Here is an 18,372-nt window from a genome sequence, read left to right as displayed (position 1 = left end):
CGCGGCTACCCCAACTGCGGAGTGTAGACCAGATCACGTTGGACAAGCCGGATTGTAGGATCAGGCATGGTTTGCTGTTTAGAATATACCAACAGCTGTGCTAATATTTTGGTTATCATTAACGACATGGGGTTGTCGCAATGCAATCGCTCTACAGTACGACTGGTTAAGCACTAAAGTTCCCAAGCACTGAAGTTAATCGTAGCTGGCAGATGGGAACCATTTGCGGTGGGGAATATTATTTTGATCTATTCTCAATATCTTCATCACATTGACATGGTTGATGCCCTTGTAACGCAATCTACTATCATTTATTGTCAAATGGAAACCTGAGGCTTGGTATTTCTGACGCTTGTTCCGTGCATACAGACGCAAATCTCAAACCATGATCGCCGCATACCAGAATACAGGACAAGAGCTGGACTTGGTATCCTAGCCCTACCTGCCATTCTATAGACACACCGTGTTCCATATCTGACACCCGAATGAGTTGTACATCATGTTATACGACGCCCATTGCCATTTGGAAATCTCGGACTGCAATGAGACTAGTGGCTCCCGCCTTCTTGCGTTCATAGATAGCCAGCCCATCCCGGACAATTTCTTCGGCCTAATGTCCACTTGCCAGTATGACATTGACTTGGTTGAATTTCTCGGAGACCACTCGGCCAAAGTTGTGCCCTGTTTTGGCGTGCATCCGTGGTATTCCCACCTCTTTACGTTCGATGAAACAGTCGACAAGAAAATGCACTACTCAGCGGTGTTATCGCCTGCCCCTTCCGACGAATTTCTCAGCATTCTTCCACCTCCAACGCTGTTCAGCTCCTATTTAACGAAATTAGAAACGTACCTAGTAAAACACAAAGTGTCGTTCATGGGTGAAATTGGCCTTGACAAGGTTTTCAGGGTTCCCTGGGCCGGTTTCTTTGGAAGCAACGCTAGAGTAGAGGGTGTACAAGGAAGGTTTTCCCCATACAAGGTTGACTTCAACCATCAGAGACGGATTCTACAGGAACAGCTCCGTCTCGCTGCTAGTTTAGAGAAACCGGTATCGGTGCATTGCGTGAAGGCTCAGGGGGCACTCTACGAGGAGATCACCGCGCACCAGGAGGTATACAACCATATTCCATCCGTCTGCTTGCACTCGTACACCGGTTCGTTTGACCAAGCCATGATGTGGGTGAAGTTTTTCAAGAAAGAAAGGTTAAACGTGTACTTTTCCCTCTCTCAGGTGATCAACGGGGTCCGGGAGAACGAAGCGAAAATGCTCTTGTTCAAGCAGATTGTGAAACATATCCCCCCAGAGTGCCTTTTAATTGAAACCGACATGACGTTGAACCAGATATCGCTCCCGAGCGCAGAGGCCAGCTCGTCGGCGGACAGTCTAGAGTGCAACTGCCAGTCCGACGCGAGGCTCTCATTTGCTGGATACACCCAGCTTCTCGATCAGGTTTTCGAAAGAATTTGCGAAACACAAAACTGGGATCAGTCAACGTGCAGAGGCTACCTCCTAGACAATTGGAGAGCTTTTCAACATCAATAGCATCGGGTACGTCCGCTATACAGGCAGCACCAAAGTAAGCACTATACGTACGTGCGCTGCACAATCCCCGGCGGCTCAGCTATATACCGGAGAAATAAAAAAATTCAGACCGCTGAAAAATCTAAGGCACTGTACGAGACTGGCAATCGACATATCAGTTACGTACCACCTCTCGTTAAATGTCTCTTAATACCGCCGAAGGTATCACCAGATACTTGCGATCCAAAGACACGTCTGTGACGGACATCACTAAGGCCGCGTACGCTTTGGTGAACGGCGAGATCGATGTTAACTTACCGAACAGGACGAGCTTCGTCCTCGAGTTGTTATGCGATCGGTTGAATGACTCCAAAACTCACAAGTTCCGGGTGGATCCAGAGGTTTGGCGCTTGTTGAAGGTTACTTGGAACGCTTCCAAGGCCGAAGCCGCCCGCAGTAGATGCTTGCGGAGCATCAAGGTTAGCGATATTTTGGTCTCCACGTACACTGCGGTCGAAGCACAAGGGCTCTCACCGAAACAGGTTCTGGAGGTTTTGGATGCCTCATTAGACACCGCCAAGACCATTCTTGATGACTTTTACCAGCAAACTTCCGAAAATATGGGCCTCAGTATCCTCTCCCACTACTTGACCCTTCTCACGTTGACCAAGGACGTGCCTCTGGTAAAGATTGACACCTGGACAGAGATTGTGTCCACCATCTTCCACTCTGCGGTTTTAGGGACTGCAAGCAAGTTAAACAAAAAGACCACCACTGCCTTCACCCGGACGTGCGTGCCAAAGATGCTCAGTTTCATGAGCGCTGCGTCCCTTCCTGCAGCGTCCCTTCGCATGTTTGACACTATGTTCACCAGGACGCTTTACCATAGGGACCTGGGCGTGCCGAATCTCAAATTCAACGTTGAGGTATTGCTCAAGGGTGACACGACCCTCACAGATGCCTCCCTTGGCTACCTCTTCCAAACCACTATCAAGCTCTTGTTCAAGTCGGATTTCGGGCTCTGTGAGGAAATTTTCAAGGTGGTTACCGCGGCTGTCCCCGACTTGACCGAAACCTTGCTATCACTCTTGTCGCAGTCAAATCGTACCTTGTCCCCCGAGTTTTTGAGCTCCATCATGGCGACAGAGTTTGCGGCCGCGTCCAAGAACTGGGTGCTCATTTCCCACTTACTAGACCTCGATGTCGACTTGGCCTTGACATACGGCAACCAGATCTTTGCGTTTTTAGCGACCGCGCTGCCCGCTGAATACTCTATGTCACAAATTTGCGAAAGCTTACTCGTGGCGTTCATCAAGGCGCGTGAGTTTACAACCTTCTTTTCGCTGTGGTCAACGTCGATTCAGCAGTATCCAGAGAGCGTGTGGACACAGGATCCGTTCATGGACTTGGTTTCCGCGCGGATCAAGGAGCTCACCTCCGCCCAGTTGGAGCGGTTGGTTTCCCACTTGCTCGAATTCATCCAGACGGAGGGCAATTTCAACTCCAGAATCATCCCGTTGACCGTTATCGTCCAAGGCTTGTTCGACTGCACCGATAAGAACGTGCTGTTGGTGCGGGGCTTGTTGATGAAGCCAATTGCGACCCAACAGGTAGTCCAGATCGGGCCGGCACACTTCTGGAAGTTCCAGTACAATTTGCTCTGTTTGTACGCAGACTACGAAGTCAAGGAGTTGGAGCGCTTGGTGGTGGTTGCACAACAGGTGGAGCCCAAAAATGAGTTTGTCTTTTACGCGCTTTTCCGAATTCGTGAAATGCATGCGTATGACATCTCCGAGGTAGCGGCACAGTTCCTTGTGTACTTCGAGACCCGCAAAACGGACCTCACCTTGGCGCTGCGCTTCATGGACCGCTGGATGGTTTTGGTCAACTGCTTGTTTTCCAAGGAAGATATCCGGCGACTTGTGAAAGCGCTCGTTTCCGCACCTAGCGATCAGTTCTTGTGCCAGCTTTTCCAGAACAACACCTTGTACGAGCAGCGGGTGTTGGCCAATGCCGTTATTGATGAGGTCACGTCACTTTTGAAGGGCGGGGAGAACACTGCCCAGCTCTTGCCGTTGCTCATGTGGATCCCGGTCCAGTGCATGTCAAAGTTCCACAAGACGAGCTTGTTGAATATCCTCACCGCGCTTGCGCACGACGCGGTGGTTCAGGCTCCCGCACTCTGTGCTATGCAGCACTTGTTGGTGCAACCGGCGATTCTGTCAGATATTGAGTCCACTATTGATGTCACATACCAGTTACTCGGCGCCGCACCCGCGGACTCCGTTATAGAGATTTTCAGCATGATCTGGCGCCACAAGGTTAACCAGATTTCAGAGAAGCACAATCATGTGTTTGTGGAGGCGACATTCAAGTCGTTGCGGACATTTTTCAAGAAGAGCGCCAAGGGTATTGCCCCGGAACTCAGGGTTGCGTTAGCGGTGATTACAAGTTCCGCAAAGTTGGCCGAGCAAGAGTCGGCGTTTCACGCACAGCTTGTCGCATTGCGCACTTCCTTCACCGGCTGTGTGAATACCGCCATCACAGAGCGGGCTTCCAGCGATAGCACGGACAACATATCCTGGCTCTTGAACGCGTTGTACGTGGTTGACGATGACCGCAGCGGGGCACACACCGCAGCGACACGTGTACTCGTCAAAAGTATAGGCGCAGAGTTCCACGCGCGTGGCGATGTGCGCATCCGTGTCAGCTTGTTCCAGCTCGCGTCCAAGATTGCTGACCGCACCTATTCTCAAACTGTCTACCTCCTGGCGTTGTACACTGCGTTGCGTGAGGCTGACGTGCCATACACTCCGGCCTTGACCGATGCATATGCCCAGCACTTGGCGGCGTTGTCCCCTGCAGCGTTCTCCCAGTCGCTTGAGTTCTTGCTCGCGTCCTATGAAACACCCTCGGCCGCCACTGCCACCTCTATGCAGTGCCACGTGGAGTTGTTGGTTGTCTTCTGGAAGCACTTCGGCAAGGACTCGGTCTCCCAGGACTTCTTTTCGCGCTCGCTTTCCGCTACCTGTGGATTGTTGCAAGCACAAAGCACCAGCCTCTTTACCAACTCTGCGTTGTGTCTTCTTCTCACGTCGGTGAAGGCTATTTTGGTTGACTCAACGTGGCTCTTGACCCAGTACTCCATCGAGGTCATGTTGATGTTGGTCACGGTTGTTGCCTCCCGCATCGGCACACGGACAGCTCAGGCGTCCGAGGTTGACGTCTATGTCTTGTGTACGCAGGTGGTGTCGAACATCTTGCTCTTCCACCGGTACCGCTTGTCCAACCGTAACCACTTACTCATTTCTACCTTTGTGGTGCTCATGGACGGGCTCGCTTTGAGGTCCAAGAAGAAGGCCACCGCTGCTTCTAATGTCGTTCCAGCCTCTACCAAGGCTGCTGGAGCTTACGCCCGTTTACTCAGCAATTTGTGCGAGCCACAGACCAATGCAGTGGCATCCCACCAGGATAAGACGTCGTTGACCTCTACAAACAGTTTGATCAAGCGGTTGTTGCGTAAGCATGTGCCAGTATTGTTGATCAACTTTGTCCATATATCCTTGAAGTATCTGTTTGACAACGCTATGAAGCAGGAGCTTATCCCGGGTATCTACAATGTATTTGATGTGTTGTCTGCCAGCGAGTTGAGTTTGGTTTCGTCATCGTTGGACGTGTCTGGCAAGGCCTTTTATAAGACGTTGTTTGATGACTACAAGAAGTTTGGGAAGTGGAAGGACGAGTAAATTTTGTATTATCTGTATACTAGCTGCATTTGGTTTTATTATTGTAGTAAAGACCTGATATCGGCATAAATTTATAAAATGGCAGACTCAGATATTCCATGTGTCTAGGGCATATACTTTTTTTTAGGTTGCCGGAGCCACCTTGACCTGCCAAACGAATCATGCACCCTCCTGCTAAACCTCGTTGGGCAATTCCCCCCAAATACGACCTCTCCATGTTACACATAATTATTAAAGGATTCATATTGCATTAGTCACGATGGTATATAGCATATTCTATTTCTCCGCTATTCCCCTTCTGCAGATAGGACACGTTGTGGAGCAAACTAGCCAGCTTTTGATACACTCTGAGTGGAACGCGTGCCCGCAGATAAGGCCCGTCAAGCTTTCATTCAAGGCTGAAACATCACCCGACTCTACTCGACACCGGCCCGACGCCGAAACTAGATCTCCGTAGCAGATTGTACATCTCCAGTCACACAGCTGTAAGCCCTCGATGCCGGGTGTGGTAAAGTGCCTTGCCATTTTCAGCAACCGCAAGCTGGCTTTCTTGTACTCGATCAACACACGGGTGCGGTTGACGGCAATACGGAAGCATTTGTATGAGGAGGGCAAGACGTGAAGCGGGACGGTGAATAGGTGCACAAAGATGATCGAGAAGATGCAGTAGTTGATAAATCTGACGGCATTGACCAAAAACTCCAGGGCATTGAGCAACTGCTGTTTGTGGGAGCCCAGGGGCTCCTCGTCCGACCCCAGACTCTGACAGTACTCGCGGTAGTTCAAGAAGTACTTCATACTGGTAAAGATGATCAAGGGGTAGAGATTGATGATTTCGAAGCCAAAGATGACAAGCAACAAGTTGTAGTTTTTGTAGTGATACACCTCGTTCTTGAACCTGCGAATCAACACCAAATCGATAAAGTTCAAGAGAACGATCCCCAAGGAGAAGCGCAAGTGTGTGAGCGTGTACTTCCTCTGCTGGAAGGATGCCCGAAGTCCAAACCAGCTGGATTCAACGGATCTATCGTGGTTTGCAAAGATGGTGTTCACCCGGTCCACACACAACAAATGAAAAGACTTGAGCAATAAAACGCACAAAAAGAGCCCTCCGTATTTGAGTGAGTAGGTCACCGAGGTCATGTAGTTGTCACCCCCATCCACACCATGCCTCGAGGTACCTATTCGATGGACAATGAGCAACCCGAGCACAAACTCCCATATAGTGAAATACATGTGGTCTTTCAAGTTTCGGATTTCGGCAGGGTTGAGCTTACCGAAGATGAGCCATTTCGTGAACTGGCCGAGGAGGAACAACAGCACAAGGAACCCGTTCACAAGACCAAACTGGCTGGTGTGGGCAAACGTCGAGTGGTGCGCGAGGATTGATTTCGCATCGATTCTTTTGTAGATTGTGACGCCGATGAATGTCCCAACCTGTGGATGTTAGTAACTACGCTCCGCCTGAATATAGGATACATACTGCACCGTATCGTAGGTTCCGTCCTATGGTTTGTGACATGACGGATTTAAGGCAGGAAAATAGGTGTGGAGCTGGGTATAGGAAGAGGTTGGTAAAAGGGGCGCCGTTAAAATGCAAGATTTAGACAGCGGAACTGCTTATATCTAAAGATCTGTCGTGTGAGCCTGCATAGCAACTTGTGTGCATCGTACGCGAGGCGCATTCTCGGTCTCTGCAAAGTCCGTTACATGGGCTCACTTAGTAAGGTCTAGAATCCTCGAACGCCCATCACATGTCACATGAAGTGCGCATAACAAAGCTGAGGCAAGTATCATGCGATCAAGTGCTATTTAAGGGGTGGAGCTTTTTGGCTATTGTGTTTGTACAGAGACCACGGTATGGGTTTATATTTGGTATAAAAAGGGATTCTGACTAGTTTGTATAGTTTGGTTTGCGGTTTCTGATTCACCATGAATGGACTGGTGCCAGTGACTAGCACCAATTCCGTAGTTTTTTTTTTGTAATCTATGAGAGTAAGGATTAACCGTATCTTCATACTCTAGGTGAAGTATCGGTACGGTTGAATCGTAGGTTCCCATTCCTTTTGATACCCAAGATATACTTGCATATCACGTACAAGGGGTTTGCGCCAACCATCAAGGCCGCCCAGTTCAAGTAGAGTACCTGACAGATGCAGTACCTCAGACCTACAGCTGGTAGGAAAACATGATTATTTTAAAATTACATAATAATATACAGGCAGATCAGCCAGCAACCAAATGCTAAACCGAAACCGTCAACTAAGTAATTTTTAATGCGAAAAGATATCTCGATTCAACTTAAATCAACAAAGTCTCAATCTTGTCCTTGATGGCGTAGATTTGGTTCTTGATTGGGGAGTTGTCGTTAGAAGTGACAGAGGCAGCAATAACTGGTCTGGAGACACCACAAGCTCTACCCAAGGCAGCCTTAGATGGGACAAAGACGTATGGAACGTTCTTGTCTTCACACAACAATGGCAAGTGCAACAAAATCTCAATTGGTTCGGTGTCAGCGGCCATGATGATGAACTCAGAGATACCTCTGTTCAAGGTCTTGGTGGCTTCGTTAGCACCCTTCTTCAATTGCTTGATGTTGTGGGACTGTTGAACAACGTCCAAGATTTGCTGGGACAAGCCGGAGTCGGCGAGCGGGAAGGCCTTTGGGTTTGGAGCAGACATGTTTAGTTATGAGGTTAAGATAATAGTGGAGTTCCTTGCTGTGGCTCGCCCCTAAAATAAATGATAATAATTATGAGGAACCAGAAAGAGAAGGAAAGGGGATCTAGTAAAGGTTAAGTATGCCAGTAAAACTTTTGTGAAAATCGTGCAGTACATAAAAAATTTTCGCAGCAAAAGAAATTTCTGCATATCAAATCACGTGGAGGGTCAGGTGATGTATTGTGACGGACACGACTGGAAGGTGCAGGATGGCACTTTTACTTCGCCTGCAAAACGTGCGCCTGCCCGATACCGCCTTATCTAAAGCTCGCCGAGGGGCATTGAGAAGAGCCACTCCCTCGCCCACTGTTACTCGGGAAAACGCGTAACAACCATCGTAATACAAAAAAAAATTAGCTATCAATATCCATAGGCTTGAACCAGTCATACTGTTTTAGCGAAAGCCTCTGGGAGGCTCTCGGATATTTGCCACTCAAGGCTCCCGACTAGTATTACCCAAATGCGCCCCGGTCATGCGTGCGTAAACGCCACTTAGCAAGTGTAAATTTCGGTACTCCCAATGTCGATGATCGGGTAACGCTTCGCTCCCTTGTGTCCCTTCCTCGCAGCTCCAACTTGGTCAGCCTCGATAAGTTGGGACGGAAAGATAACATGTCGCACCCCATACTTAAGGAACCAGTTCTTATCAAGGATATATCACTACCCGCTACATCAATATATAATGTCTGATCTTTGGTATGTATAGTTTCTACTGTGCCAGTGCCTTTCACCGCGTTGATACCCCCACCGCGTTAATACATGGCTTCAAAGCAAGAATACTAACCCAATTGCCATAGTCCTGTCTACGCTGTATGTAACATCCATCAATCCGAATGATGCTTGCCTAGGCGAGCTCTTTTCTGACGCCAACGCCTAGGGGCCCACTCGCAACGAAGTACTAACACTTTTAGCCATTCTTTGGTTCTATGGGTTGCACCGCCGCTATTGTCTTCACCTGTTTCGGTGCTTCATACGGTACTGCCAAGTCTGGTGTCGGTATCTGTGCCACTTGCGTTTTGAGACCAGACTTGTTGGTCAAGAACGTTGTTCCAGTCGTTATGGCCGGTATTATCGCTATTTACGGTTTGGTCGTGTCTGTCTTGGTGTCTGACTCCTTGAAGCAGAAGCAGGCCTTGTACACCGGCTTCATCCAGTTGGGTGCTGGTTTGTCCGTTGGGTTGTCCGGTTTGGCTGCTGGCTTTGCCATTGGGATTGTCGGTGACGCTGGTGTCAGAGGTACCGCCCAGCAACCAAGATTGTTTGTTGGTATGATTTTGATTTTGATTTTCGCCGAAGTCTTGGGTTTGTACGGTTTGATTGTGGCTTTGTTGTTGAACTCCAGAGCCACTCAAGACGTCGTGTGTTAAACTGCAACCCTCGCTGCACAGGAGACTGGTCAGTAGAGTATCTGGCATTCGTACATGATACTTTCACGACATACTCTTTCAACACCTTTCCATCCAATCGTTGATTCGCCTTGTATGGGAACTGTTGTGGTTTAATCCTCCCATTTGAGTTATCTTTGATAGCTCAGCCTATAAAATACAAAACCTGAACTATGTTCTACCACGTCATTCCCTAATGTCGTCTCCCCTTTCACTATCTATCTTTTTTGTTTTATAGATTTATCATCCTGCCATTGGTTCCAGAGTTTATTTGTGTGCTCCTTTCGGTCGATTTGTTATATCAGTACGCAAATATTCTTCATTTCTCTTATTGATATTCTCATATTTAAACTTATTGTAGACAAAGCGGCTGGTAACACGCGATTATCGGTTTCGACAGCATGGATTTTTGACGGCTTACAGAGATTGCTTTGGAATGTCATATAGCCCAGTCTTTTCACCTTTTATGAAAGCTACAAGTTAATTTATAAAGATATTTTATAGTTTTATTTTCTTGGGATCATTTCAACCACAAGATTTATTGTCAGATAGCATCGTCTTGCTATCAGCATGTCCATAAGCAGACATTCCGGTCTGCAATCTCAATGTGCTCATGTATAAAATCCAGCGCAGCGCAATTCAACCAGCTTGGACAATAGTTATACTCTGATGGAAGCCCCCAGAAAACTAATTTCAGTTCCCCTTCTAAGTTCTCTATATAAAATCAAACCATAATTCGGCCCTTATAGACCCTGTTGTCACACCTAGGTTGCTTTCAGACCCCTCGATAGTCGTGCATCTCTCAAATCTTGGAGCCCTACCAAAAACGTATTCGAGATAAATAGTCGAAAGTATCGCACCCGCATAGGGTTACCCGTCGAGAGCCATACATGGACTATAAAGGGGCATGCACCTGCTCCGAAAGCTACGCTTTCTGCTCAGATTTTCCTCCCTATTGTACCCAGGACGCGTATTATTGTAGAGTGTCAATGCCCCCTTTCCTTTCGGGGAGAGGGATTCTAGATTGCCACTCTCTACAACGCGTTCGAGAGTAGATCATGTTTACATGATAGTGATCCCAGCTGGAGCGGTTGTGGGACGGTTGAAAAAACCTTCGTCCAATGGCTTCTTCTCCTTACCAGGGAGCGCACATTTCTTGTCTCTTTTGTGTATAGTTATTTAGGCCGGGCATGTAAGTAGAATGCGTCAGGTCTGATACCAGAAAACGGTCCTCGTAGGTTGAGTCTAGCATCCCAAACGCAGCGCCAGAACCACTACGATTTTTTCCTAGTAACGTAGATCGCCCCTAGTTCTCAGGAGAACAACTAACCACTTGCATCTGTACACATGGCCATTTTGCTCAGAACCGTAGATCCTTTAGTGTGCACCTGCTACATCCCCTCTATGCAATCGAACCTCACCTAGAAAGTGCTAGAATCTTCCAAGGTTGGCGAAATTATTCAGCTTACATACCGGATACCGAAATATATATATATGCATCTCCAGTAAATGAGAGGGGGTTTTTACAGGCGGTGAATTTTATTTCTCATCTACAGCTTGCACAATGGAAAAGATTTTGCAGTGGTCTATCGCTGCCAACTCGGGCGACCAAGAAACGTTGGAAAAGCTTGGCCAGCCGGACCCGGAACAGATGGCCAGACTCTTTGGTGCCGCTGGCCCAGATGAGCCTACCTTGATGAAGCAGAACATGACGGTGATGCTCCACCCGGAAGCCACCTTGGAAAACAAGGAAGTTGCCTTTGACAACTTTGAAATGTTGATTGAAAATTTGGATAATGCCAACAACATCGAAAACATGAAGTTGTGGCCGTCTGTTATCAGCCAATTAACCAACGAAGAACCGTCCTTGAGGAGATACGCCGCCTCCATCGTTGGGACTGCCGTCCAGAACAATCCCGACTGCCAAAACAACTACATCAAGCACGACAACGCTCTTACAGGCTTGCTCAAGCTCGCTTCGGAGGAGGAGAAGGACACCTCCGTGAGACTCAAGGGGTTGTACGCGCTCTCTTCGCTCGTCAGAAACAACGAGGCCATCATCGGCAAGTTTTCCGAGGCCAAGGGCTGGGCTGTCGTTAGTCCGATTTTGAACTCCAGCGAGTTAAAGGATAACGTCAAGTTGCGTGCTTTATCGTTGTTGTCTGCGTTGCTCTCGCTCAAGGTTGACGAGGAGGCGATCAGGGAGATCCAGGATGGCGAGTTCATCAAGCACATTACCAGCTTCATTACCCCAGACGGTCACATGGGCTGTCTTGACAAGTCGTTGAACTTGATCAGTCTCTTGGCCTCCTACAAATACCCATTCCTGGCTACCGAGGTTGCTGCGGTCACCAGAGCTTTCAAGGGCATCGAAGGCATGAAGGACCAATTATCCGAGGATGACTACCAGAACGTCAAGCAAGTAACTCTTTAAGCTCGGCCATTTGTACTATATAACTAACATTACATTCAGGACGTTCTGTAAGGTGGCATACATCAAGCTCCAGCATTCAAAGTAGAATGGATTGCCCGGTGATATGCAGGTAAGCCTTCATTGGTGAATATCAGATTCTAATACAAATAATATTTCATAATTCGTGTAGCTATACCATAGCGATTCATATACCAGCGTGTTTGGATACCTCTAGAACGGCATCCATATCGTTCTTTGTACTTGTCCTAACATCTGCTCCTCGATATCCATCGGATAGGTAACATTCATAATCTCATCCTCCTTGTACTTATCCTGGCATCTACTCTTCGAGGATATCCATTGGGTCGGTACTGGTAAACAACTTGGTCAAACAGCTGCTGATACTTTCGCGGGTCAAGGGCTTACCGTCGGGGCCTCGTCCTAACCCGTTCTTTACTGTTACTGCCCGGAAGAGCATGTAGAGACTGTCGTACTTGTTTTTGATCTTCTCGGATACCGGTGCCGTCACAAACTTCAACTGCCGCAATGCTTGCAGATAGGCTTCGCTAGGGGTAGCGCCGGAACGCACGACTCCCACGGTAGCCAAGTCCAAGTTTCGCTCAGATCTGTCGTAGATGCCCCCCGCAATGGTGTACGTAAGGGTCTCAAGCCACGTAAGGGCATCGTGCCGGGTTTTCACCGGAAATACATTCACCTTCAGCATCACCAGGAGCTCGTGTACCAACACCTCCACGTCAGTATCCGTCAAGCCCTCCTCAAACTCATTAACCGCGGTCTTTCGCTTCTTGGTGGTGCCCTCGCCAATGTGCGATCGTACCAACGACTCGTACCGCTTGTTGTCCTTTGTCCGTAACTTTTGCAAGTACGCATCGTACCCTTCAACCATCACGATGACCGTCTCATACGCCTCCCGTGCCCTCAAATTTCTTATCGAGGTCCCAATCTTGTGGTGCACCAACCGTTCTACAAAATCCACAGAGTCAAAGTGCAACACCGCAATTTTTTCAGGCACCACCACAGGAACACACGGCACAAAGAGGTCCTGTTCGGCATCATATGTGGCGGAACACACGCGTTTCCAAGTGATGATGGGGAGCGAGTTGGATGAGTGGGTCACCTTGGTTAAGCGGAACGGCTCCTCCAATGGTTCCTTAAAAAAAGCCGCGTGTAAGCCGTCCTCAAAGTGAATAATCATCTCTCGCATGAGCTCTTCCCGCGACCGACTGGTCTTGTTTACCTTGGCTAGTTCCTTAGTAGAAAAAGGCTTGGGTTTGGGAGGGACAACACCCATAGAGGATGGCTCAACCAAGATGTCAATGTCACCCTCTGAGGTAAGCAAGGGACTGGTCGGGATTAGCCTAGGTGCCGTATCAAGCAGGGAAACCTTACCCCCCTTTGCGTGCACCTTTAACGCATTTTTGCTCACAGGAGGGCATGGCTTTGATCTATTTATGATCTCGGAAACAAGCCTGTGTTTTTGCACCCTGACGGTGTCCGGAGCCTTCAATACTGCGATCTCATCCCTATCCGAGTCGGATTCCGAGGCGAGAAAGTCATCTAGAAACTTGATTCCTTGCTTAGAAGCAGTGAGAGGGTTTGATCTGAAGACACCTTCGTCTGAGAATTCAGAAATGAATGAGGATTCCACCCGTCGTACCGGACTGGAGTGCGGAAACCTGTCGTCTTCAGCATTACCGGGGACCGTGGTCACGGTGTGCTTCTTGGGAGGGGAAAGAGGTTTTGTCTTGGAAGGGCTAAAGCTGCTTTGGGATGACGGCACAAACAAATCTCTGTCTTGAATGGTGGAGCCCTTAGTAACGGGGTTGGTGGGAGATTCAGCGGGGGGGATTGTTAGATCGTGAATTCTTTTCGGAGACACATCAGTGCTTTGGGAGGATGGCAAGAATAAATCGGGGTTCAAGTCGGGAGGATTGTAGGTATTTTTTGGTAGCACTGCTTTATGCGACGTCAGATTATTTTGCGACGATGGCACATGTAACGAGCTGATATCTGAGATAGCGATTGCTTCTAAATAATCCATGTGGCGGTTCGGGCTGGGAGGCGCTGCCTGCTGTGGGGCGAGGCTCCCGAGGGGGAGGCCTGGATTGTTTCGGTTCAGTTTCGGACTGGAAGCAACATCCTCGATTAATATAATTTCGTCTTCAGATCCCGTATCGGAGATGTCAATACTGTTTCGATGTTAGCGTAAAGCTCTCAGCGACGGCTTGGATATACGTACACTTGGATGGGGTCAGGCGTTCGGGAACGAACAATGTTGGGTTTCATGTGGTATCTGATAGATGCAATTTCATCATCACTTGCAATGAGAATGACATCGGAAGACATTTTAGTGTGAGAATGGCTGAGCGTGTAACGAAAGGTAAACAAAATGTAGGTCAAACTTACGCGTAGCGCGATCTGAAAAATTGCCACTTCGCGCAGGCAAATGTAGGATCAGTTGATAACCAGCCAAGATCTATCGTAAACAAATATTCGTGAATCACGGAAGACTTTCACTAGATTATTATTTTTATATAACTTAACAGTTAGCTCTAGACATATTTTGACATCTGGTCCGTAACTTTGCACGTGGAACATTGGAAAATATATGGCATAAAAAACTATGGAGTTACACAAGTGATACGATGGTATGGACAATCAAATATTCAAGAAACTAACTGGGCTACGTCATTACAATGGTATTACCCACAATACAACTCATGGTTTTTTAATCTTCAGAAAAAAGCTCCTCACCTCATCCTCGGTCACCACCTTGCCCCCCTCGGCAAACGGTTTGAAAAAGTCCTTCAACTTGTCCTTGATGCTCTCGTACGCCTGGATGCTCTCGATTGCCTGTTCACGGGGCATGCTGTTCAACATCTTGCTGCCCATATCGTATATGCTGCCTTCGTCGTCCGAGATATCCGGAGGGGGCTCGTACACCGGGTCATCAGAAACCAAAAAGGGATGGTCCTCGACAAAACTGGACACGTCTGATGAATCCTTGAGCTGGGACAATCGGGCCTTGAATGCATCGTCAAAAAAGAGGGAGTAGGGCCCGTCCACCTTTCTCTTTTTGCTCATAGGTTCAAGGCTAACCGGAGTGTATGGGAGTACTTGTAAATCGGACAGAAGAGCTTCCACGATGGTTTGGAACACTTTGGGAAACCTTGACGTGCATTTCCAACAAACAAAGTACTCGAAAGAGTCAGCGGGTGGGAATCCGGGGATTGTCACCTCTTCGTCGTCAGAAGATACGTCAATCGGAATGTTTTTCTCTTCCAGTGCATCTTTTTTTTCATTATGGTCTTTCTCATCTCTATCCCTTTCTCTCTTTGTAAACGTTCCATGAGGATACCCTAAGATACACTCCTCATGATACCAGTCCTCACCACACGCAGCCCCGATAAAACACTGGTGCATCGTCCCCGTCTCCTCTGCCGGGTTATAGGGGTGTCCGCAAACGCAAAACTCTCCGGCAAAGTTGTGGTTATATTCGTTGCTTGCAGATGGAATGTCGTCGGCGAGCGCCCCCGGCGAGCCACGTAATGTGCACGCACTGTTCGCACGCATTCTTGTTGTGCCACAATCGCAGGCAAAGTTGCGCTTTGTGAACAACTCCACGAGTTCGTGGGAAGCGTGACATTGGATGGAACATGAGTAACACACGCCAGAGGGGTTTCCGTCCTTGGAAATACACGTAAGACACGCAAAGAGCTGCTGGCGAATCGGTCCAAACTGGTACGAGCACGTGTTTGGGTCATACGGCATAATCTCGCGGGCCTCTTTTTCGCTAGGGGTGTTAGTATACGTGGGTTCAGTGTGATCGAAGGGGGGAGCTAAACGTACAGAAGGAGCTGCGACTCGAGGTATTCCCCAGCCGTTACCGAGGCAGTCGGTGTGGAAGGAGAAGAAGGCATGAGTTTTGGGTAGAAAGTTAAACCGGATGCAGTATCAAATATGTTATTGTCAACGACTGGTGAGGTGTATCTAGCCGGTGTCAACTGTTTGACGTATATCGAATGTGATGGCTGAAATCAAAACAGCGAAGGCGATAAGAGTATATGCAGGATAGGTGAGACTGGCTCGATTGGAATTTCGCATTTTATTCCCACCATGAATATAAATGAAGTATAAGGCGAGGTCGGAAAATTCCAGATTATTTGTTTGAATGACCTAGCGCTAAAGTTCCCTTCGGTGTGGCCTTCATTAAGGTTGGGATTTCCGTGTTATCCTGAATTGTTATAGAAGCTTACATAAAGTTCTCCCACCGCGACACCTATATCCGTTTTTAAAGACAATACACTAAAATTCAAGGAGATCAGGGAGAGACGGGTTGACAGACCTCTGCTAGCTAATCCTCTCACGGTGCATTCATAGGATAATCTGAGACGAATGCATTTTCCCGCCGGCGCATTTCATTAGAAGAGAAGTGCCGCTTACATGTCCAGCTGTACAGGATCCATGCTTGCAACCCAGGAGGCTACTCGAGTAGAAAATCCACATTCATTCCGACCGCTTTCAACTCGTCCGCCTGCGCACGTGCAATCTGTACACATGCCTGGTGTACCTCCGACTCAGCACGCACGCCGTGGAGCTGATTCTTCAAAAACAGCGCGTACTTCGTAACCTCCGCAGTTGCCCATGTCACCACAAAGCTGAACGTGTCGGCTGGAAACGCCGCAATATATGTTGTGATGGCGCGCTTCACACACTGGAATGTGACGATGGTCACCTGCGTTACATACACCTCCACCTCGCTCAGAAAGCTGATCTCGTTGACTAACTCGTCTATGCGGAGCGACTGCTGCGAAAGGTATGCATCGCGGCCCGTGTGTAAGATTCCCAACAGCGTAAAGTGCGCCATCAATACCGCGGTCTGTGCGCGGGTGTGCTCGGTGCGCACCGCGTGCACCAAGTCGCGCACCAACTGGTCCTCGCGCAGCCGCAACTTCAACGCCAAAAGGTCCACGAGCACCGCCACGTCCAGATGCTGTGTCTCTACCGCCGCGGCGCGCGCCTTGCACTCCGCTAAAATCGCTACTGAGCTCGCGTACTCGTGCTGCGCCACCGCCATGCAGAGTTCGTCGACGCGTTCGTCAATGGCGCCCAACTCACGCATACTCGCATCTTGCGGCGCATTCGCCTCCGATTGCGTGCGCGAGTGCGACTTGACGCGCGTGCTCAAGTCCATTACGCCTGAGAGCCGTTTGTCGCTGCGCGAGAGCCGCTTGTCGGCCTGCGCACGGAACTTGTGTGCTGCCTCCTTGAACGCCGTGCTGATTTTTGTGTAATGGTCGTAGCGGTCCGTCTGGTAGAGATAACTTAAGCTCTGATACTTGATGTTGATGGTGTAGACGTCGGGGGAGGTCTGCGGGGGGGTGATGTCGCCCATCGTGACATCCTGGATGGGCCAGCACTGCACCGCCACGAGCTTAAAGGCGTGTTCGTTGGTTGTCTTTTTCTTCTTGGTTGCCACGAGCACGTGGTCATTCAACACAAAGAGGTGGATGGGCTGGAACACCTTCCAGTTGGCCCCGTTCAACTCAGACCACCGTCCGCTCTCCGCAAACACGTGGCGCCCGGGAATCGGCGGCACAAATTTAGCTGCACCCTCCACGTGCTTGTACAAGCTGGCCAACGCGGATGCCCACATCTTCTCGAGCACCACGATGGATGAGCGGTCGCGCGCGCGCGAAGCGCCCTCTGCGGTCTGGCCCACCGTCGCGCGTGCTCGCTCCTGTAACGTATCGATCACGCCGCAAAGCTCGGTAATCGACGTCCGCAAGAGGTTCAAGTCGGTCTCGGTGAGCACAAGGTCGGTGCTGAGCTGGAAGATGTGTTTATAGTTGTCGTTGATGTTGGTTTTGATCTGCTCCGTGAGCACTTCATCTTCCTGCTTCAAGCCGTGCGCAAATCGCACCACTTCCGCCGCCCCAGCATACGCCAATTCGGTGTTGATTCGTGTCTGGACGTCCTGTGGTGCCTGTGAGTCGAGATTAAGGTTGGCGATATTCGGGAGACTCGGCGCGTCTGCGGCATTGTACGCAAAGTCGTCATTATAGCGCACCGAGAATCGCTGACTGATGGAACGTGACGCGTTACGATTCCGCTTGGTTGAGAGCACATTTGGTTTCACGCTCTGCGCCGAAGAGGACGGTTGGCCGAACGGCTGGCTGATTTCGGCGTACGGGTTTCGCGAAGCAGTGGTTTCAAACGAGGCAGCGTCGTTTACCGGGGCTGCCCATTCTGGCTTGGCCGTTCGTTTTCTGAGCTTGGGTATTTGTATTTCGTCCATTTGGGTTGTGAAAATAAAGGAATAAGTGGAAGTGCCAGAATAGATAAAAGTGGTTAAAACTGCACGGATGGTGATAGTGTTATGGCGGTATGCGCACGCCCGGTGTAGAGAGCGGCATCGCACCCCAAGATGCAACACCTTAAGAGATTGGATGGCTCAAGGCGTGATATATCTATTTTTCCAAAGACAAAAATCTGTCACCCTTTCATCCATACTCGACCGCTTGTTTACAACGCCTTAAATTTATTAACTTTTACCCGTAATAA

General features: G+C 49.0%; 10 protein-coding genes across 10 annotated transcripts; 4 read left to right on the top strand and 6 right to left on the bottom strand.

Moving 5' to 3' along the window:
• Positions 1 to 255: 255 nt before the first annotated feature.
• BABINDRAFT_160182 (putative endodeoxyribonuclease) lies at positions 256 to 1,645 on the top strand. The gene has a single exon (XM_019128104.1). The coding sequence runs from the start codon at positions 500 to 502 to the stop codon at positions 1,541 to 1,543; it is 1,044 nt and encodes a 347-aa protein (XP_018987293.1). The 5' UTR covers positions 256 to 499; the 3' UTR covers positions 1,544 to 1,645.
• A 77-nt stretch (positions 1,646 to 1,722) lies between these two features.
• On the top strand, positions 1,723 to 5,268 carry BABINDRAFT_6587 (uncharacterized protein; the record flags this gene model as incomplete). The annotated part of the gene is made up of 1 exon (XM_019132463.1): positions 1,723 to 5,268. The coding sequence occupies one exon, from the start codon at positions 1,723 to 1,725 to the stop codon at positions 5,266 to 5,268; it is 3,546 nt and encodes a 1,181-aa protein (XP_018987292.1).
• Positions 5,269 to 5,544: 276 nt separating this feature from the next.
• BABINDRAFT_170548 (uncharacterized protein) lies at positions 5,545 to 6,790 on the bottom strand (the record flags this gene model as incomplete). The annotated part of the gene is made up of 2 exons (XM_019130747.1): positions 5,545 to 6,705; positions 6,752 to 6,790. The coding sequence occupies 2 exons, from the start codon at positions 6,788 to 6,790 to the stop codon at positions 5,545 to 5,547; spliced, it is 1,200 nt and encodes a 399-aa protein (XP_018987291.1).
• A 332-nt stretch (positions 6,791 to 7,122) lies between these two features.
• On the bottom strand, positions 7,123 to 7,402 carry BABINDRAFT_160180 (uncharacterized protein). Its single transcript, XM_019128103.1, has one exon. It carries the CDS (start codon positions 7,327 to 7,329, stop codon positions 7,135 to 7,137), a length of 195 nt encoding a protein of 64 aa, XP_018987290.1. The 5' UTR covers positions 7,330 to 7,402; the 3' UTR covers positions 7,123 to 7,134.
• Positions 7,403 to 7,442: 40 nt separating this feature from the next.
• BABINDRAFT_160179 (RNA binding protein) lies at positions 7,443 to 8,001 on the bottom strand. The gene has a single exon (XM_019128102.1). The coding sequence runs from the start codon at positions 7,948 to 7,950 to the stop codon at positions 7,570 to 7,572; it is 381 nt and encodes a 126-aa protein (XP_018987289.1). The 5' UTR covers positions 7,951 to 8,001; the 3' UTR covers positions 7,443 to 7,569.
• A 650-nt stretch (positions 8,002 to 8,651) lies between these two features.
• Positions 8,652 to 9,851, top strand: CUP5 (H(+)-transporting V0 sector ATPase subunit c). The gene is made up of 3 exons (XM_019128101.1): positions 8,652 to 8,685; positions 8,787 to 8,799; positions 8,901 to 9,851. Exons 1-3 carry the CDS (start codon positions 8,672 to 8,674, stop codon positions 9,354 to 9,356), a joined length of 483 nt encoding a protein of 160 aa, XP_018987288.1. The 5' UTR covers positions 8,652 to 8,671; the 3' UTR covers positions 9,357 to 9,851.
• A 1,087-nt stretch (positions 9,852 to 10,938) lies between these two features.
• On the top strand, positions 10,939 to 11,808 carry BABINDRAFT_165467 (uncharacterized protein; the record flags this gene model as incomplete). The annotated part of the gene is made up of 1 exon (XM_019130336.1): positions 10,939 to 11,808. One exon carries the CDS (start codon positions 10,939 to 10,941, stop codon positions 11,806 to 11,808), a length of 870 nt encoding a protein of 289 aa, XP_018987287.1.
• A 52-nt stretch (positions 11,809 to 11,860) lies between these two features.
• BABINDRAFT_45970 (uncharacterized protein) lies at positions 11,861 to 14,167 on the bottom strand. The gene is made up of 2 exons (XM_019132111.1): positions 14,048 to 14,167; positions 11,861 to 13,997 (listed from the first exon to the last, which is right to left on the bottom strand). The coding sequence occupies exons 1-2, from the start codon at positions 14,152 to 14,154 to the stop codon at positions 12,128 to 12,130; spliced, it is 1,977 nt and encodes a 658-aa protein (XP_018987286.1). The 5' UTR covers positions 14,155 to 14,167; the 3' UTR covers positions 11,861 to 12,127.
• Positions 14,168 to 14,400: 233 nt separating this feature from the next.
• BABINDRAFT_45969 (uncharacterized protein) lies at positions 14,401 to 15,815 on the bottom strand. Its single transcript, XM_019132110.1, has 2 exons — positions 15,658 to 15,815; positions 14,401 to 15,601 (listed from the first exon to the last, which is right to left on the bottom strand). The coding sequence occupies exons 1-2, from the start codon at positions 15,726 to 15,728 to the stop codon at positions 14,527 to 14,529; spliced, it is 1,146 nt and encodes a 381-aa protein (XP_018987285.1). The 5' UTR covers positions 15,729 to 15,815; the 3' UTR covers positions 14,401 to 14,526.
• Positions 15,816 to 16,291: 476 nt separating this feature from the next.
• EXO84 (exocyst subunit) lies at positions 16,292 to 18,106 on the bottom strand (the record flags this gene model as incomplete). The annotated part of the gene is made up of 1 exon (XM_019130335.1): positions 16,292 to 18,106. One exon carries the CDS (start codon positions 18,104 to 18,106, stop codon positions 16,292 to 16,294), a length of 1,815 nt encoding a protein of 604 aa, XP_018987284.1.
• Positions 18,107 to 18,372: the final 266 nt, after the last annotated feature.

This window comes from Babjeviella inositovora, assembly GCF_001661335.1.
Source record: "Babjeviella inositovora NRRL Y-12698 unplaced genomic scaffold BABINscaffold_2, whole genome shotgun sequence".
In the NCBI taxonomy this organism is placed as follows: domain Eukaryota; kingdom Fungi; phylum Ascomycota; class Pichiomycetes; order Serinales; genus Babjeviella; species Babjeviella inositovora.
The sequence above is the reverse complement of the archived record's forward strand: the minus strand, read 5'-3'. Positions and strand labels throughout refer to the sequence as shown.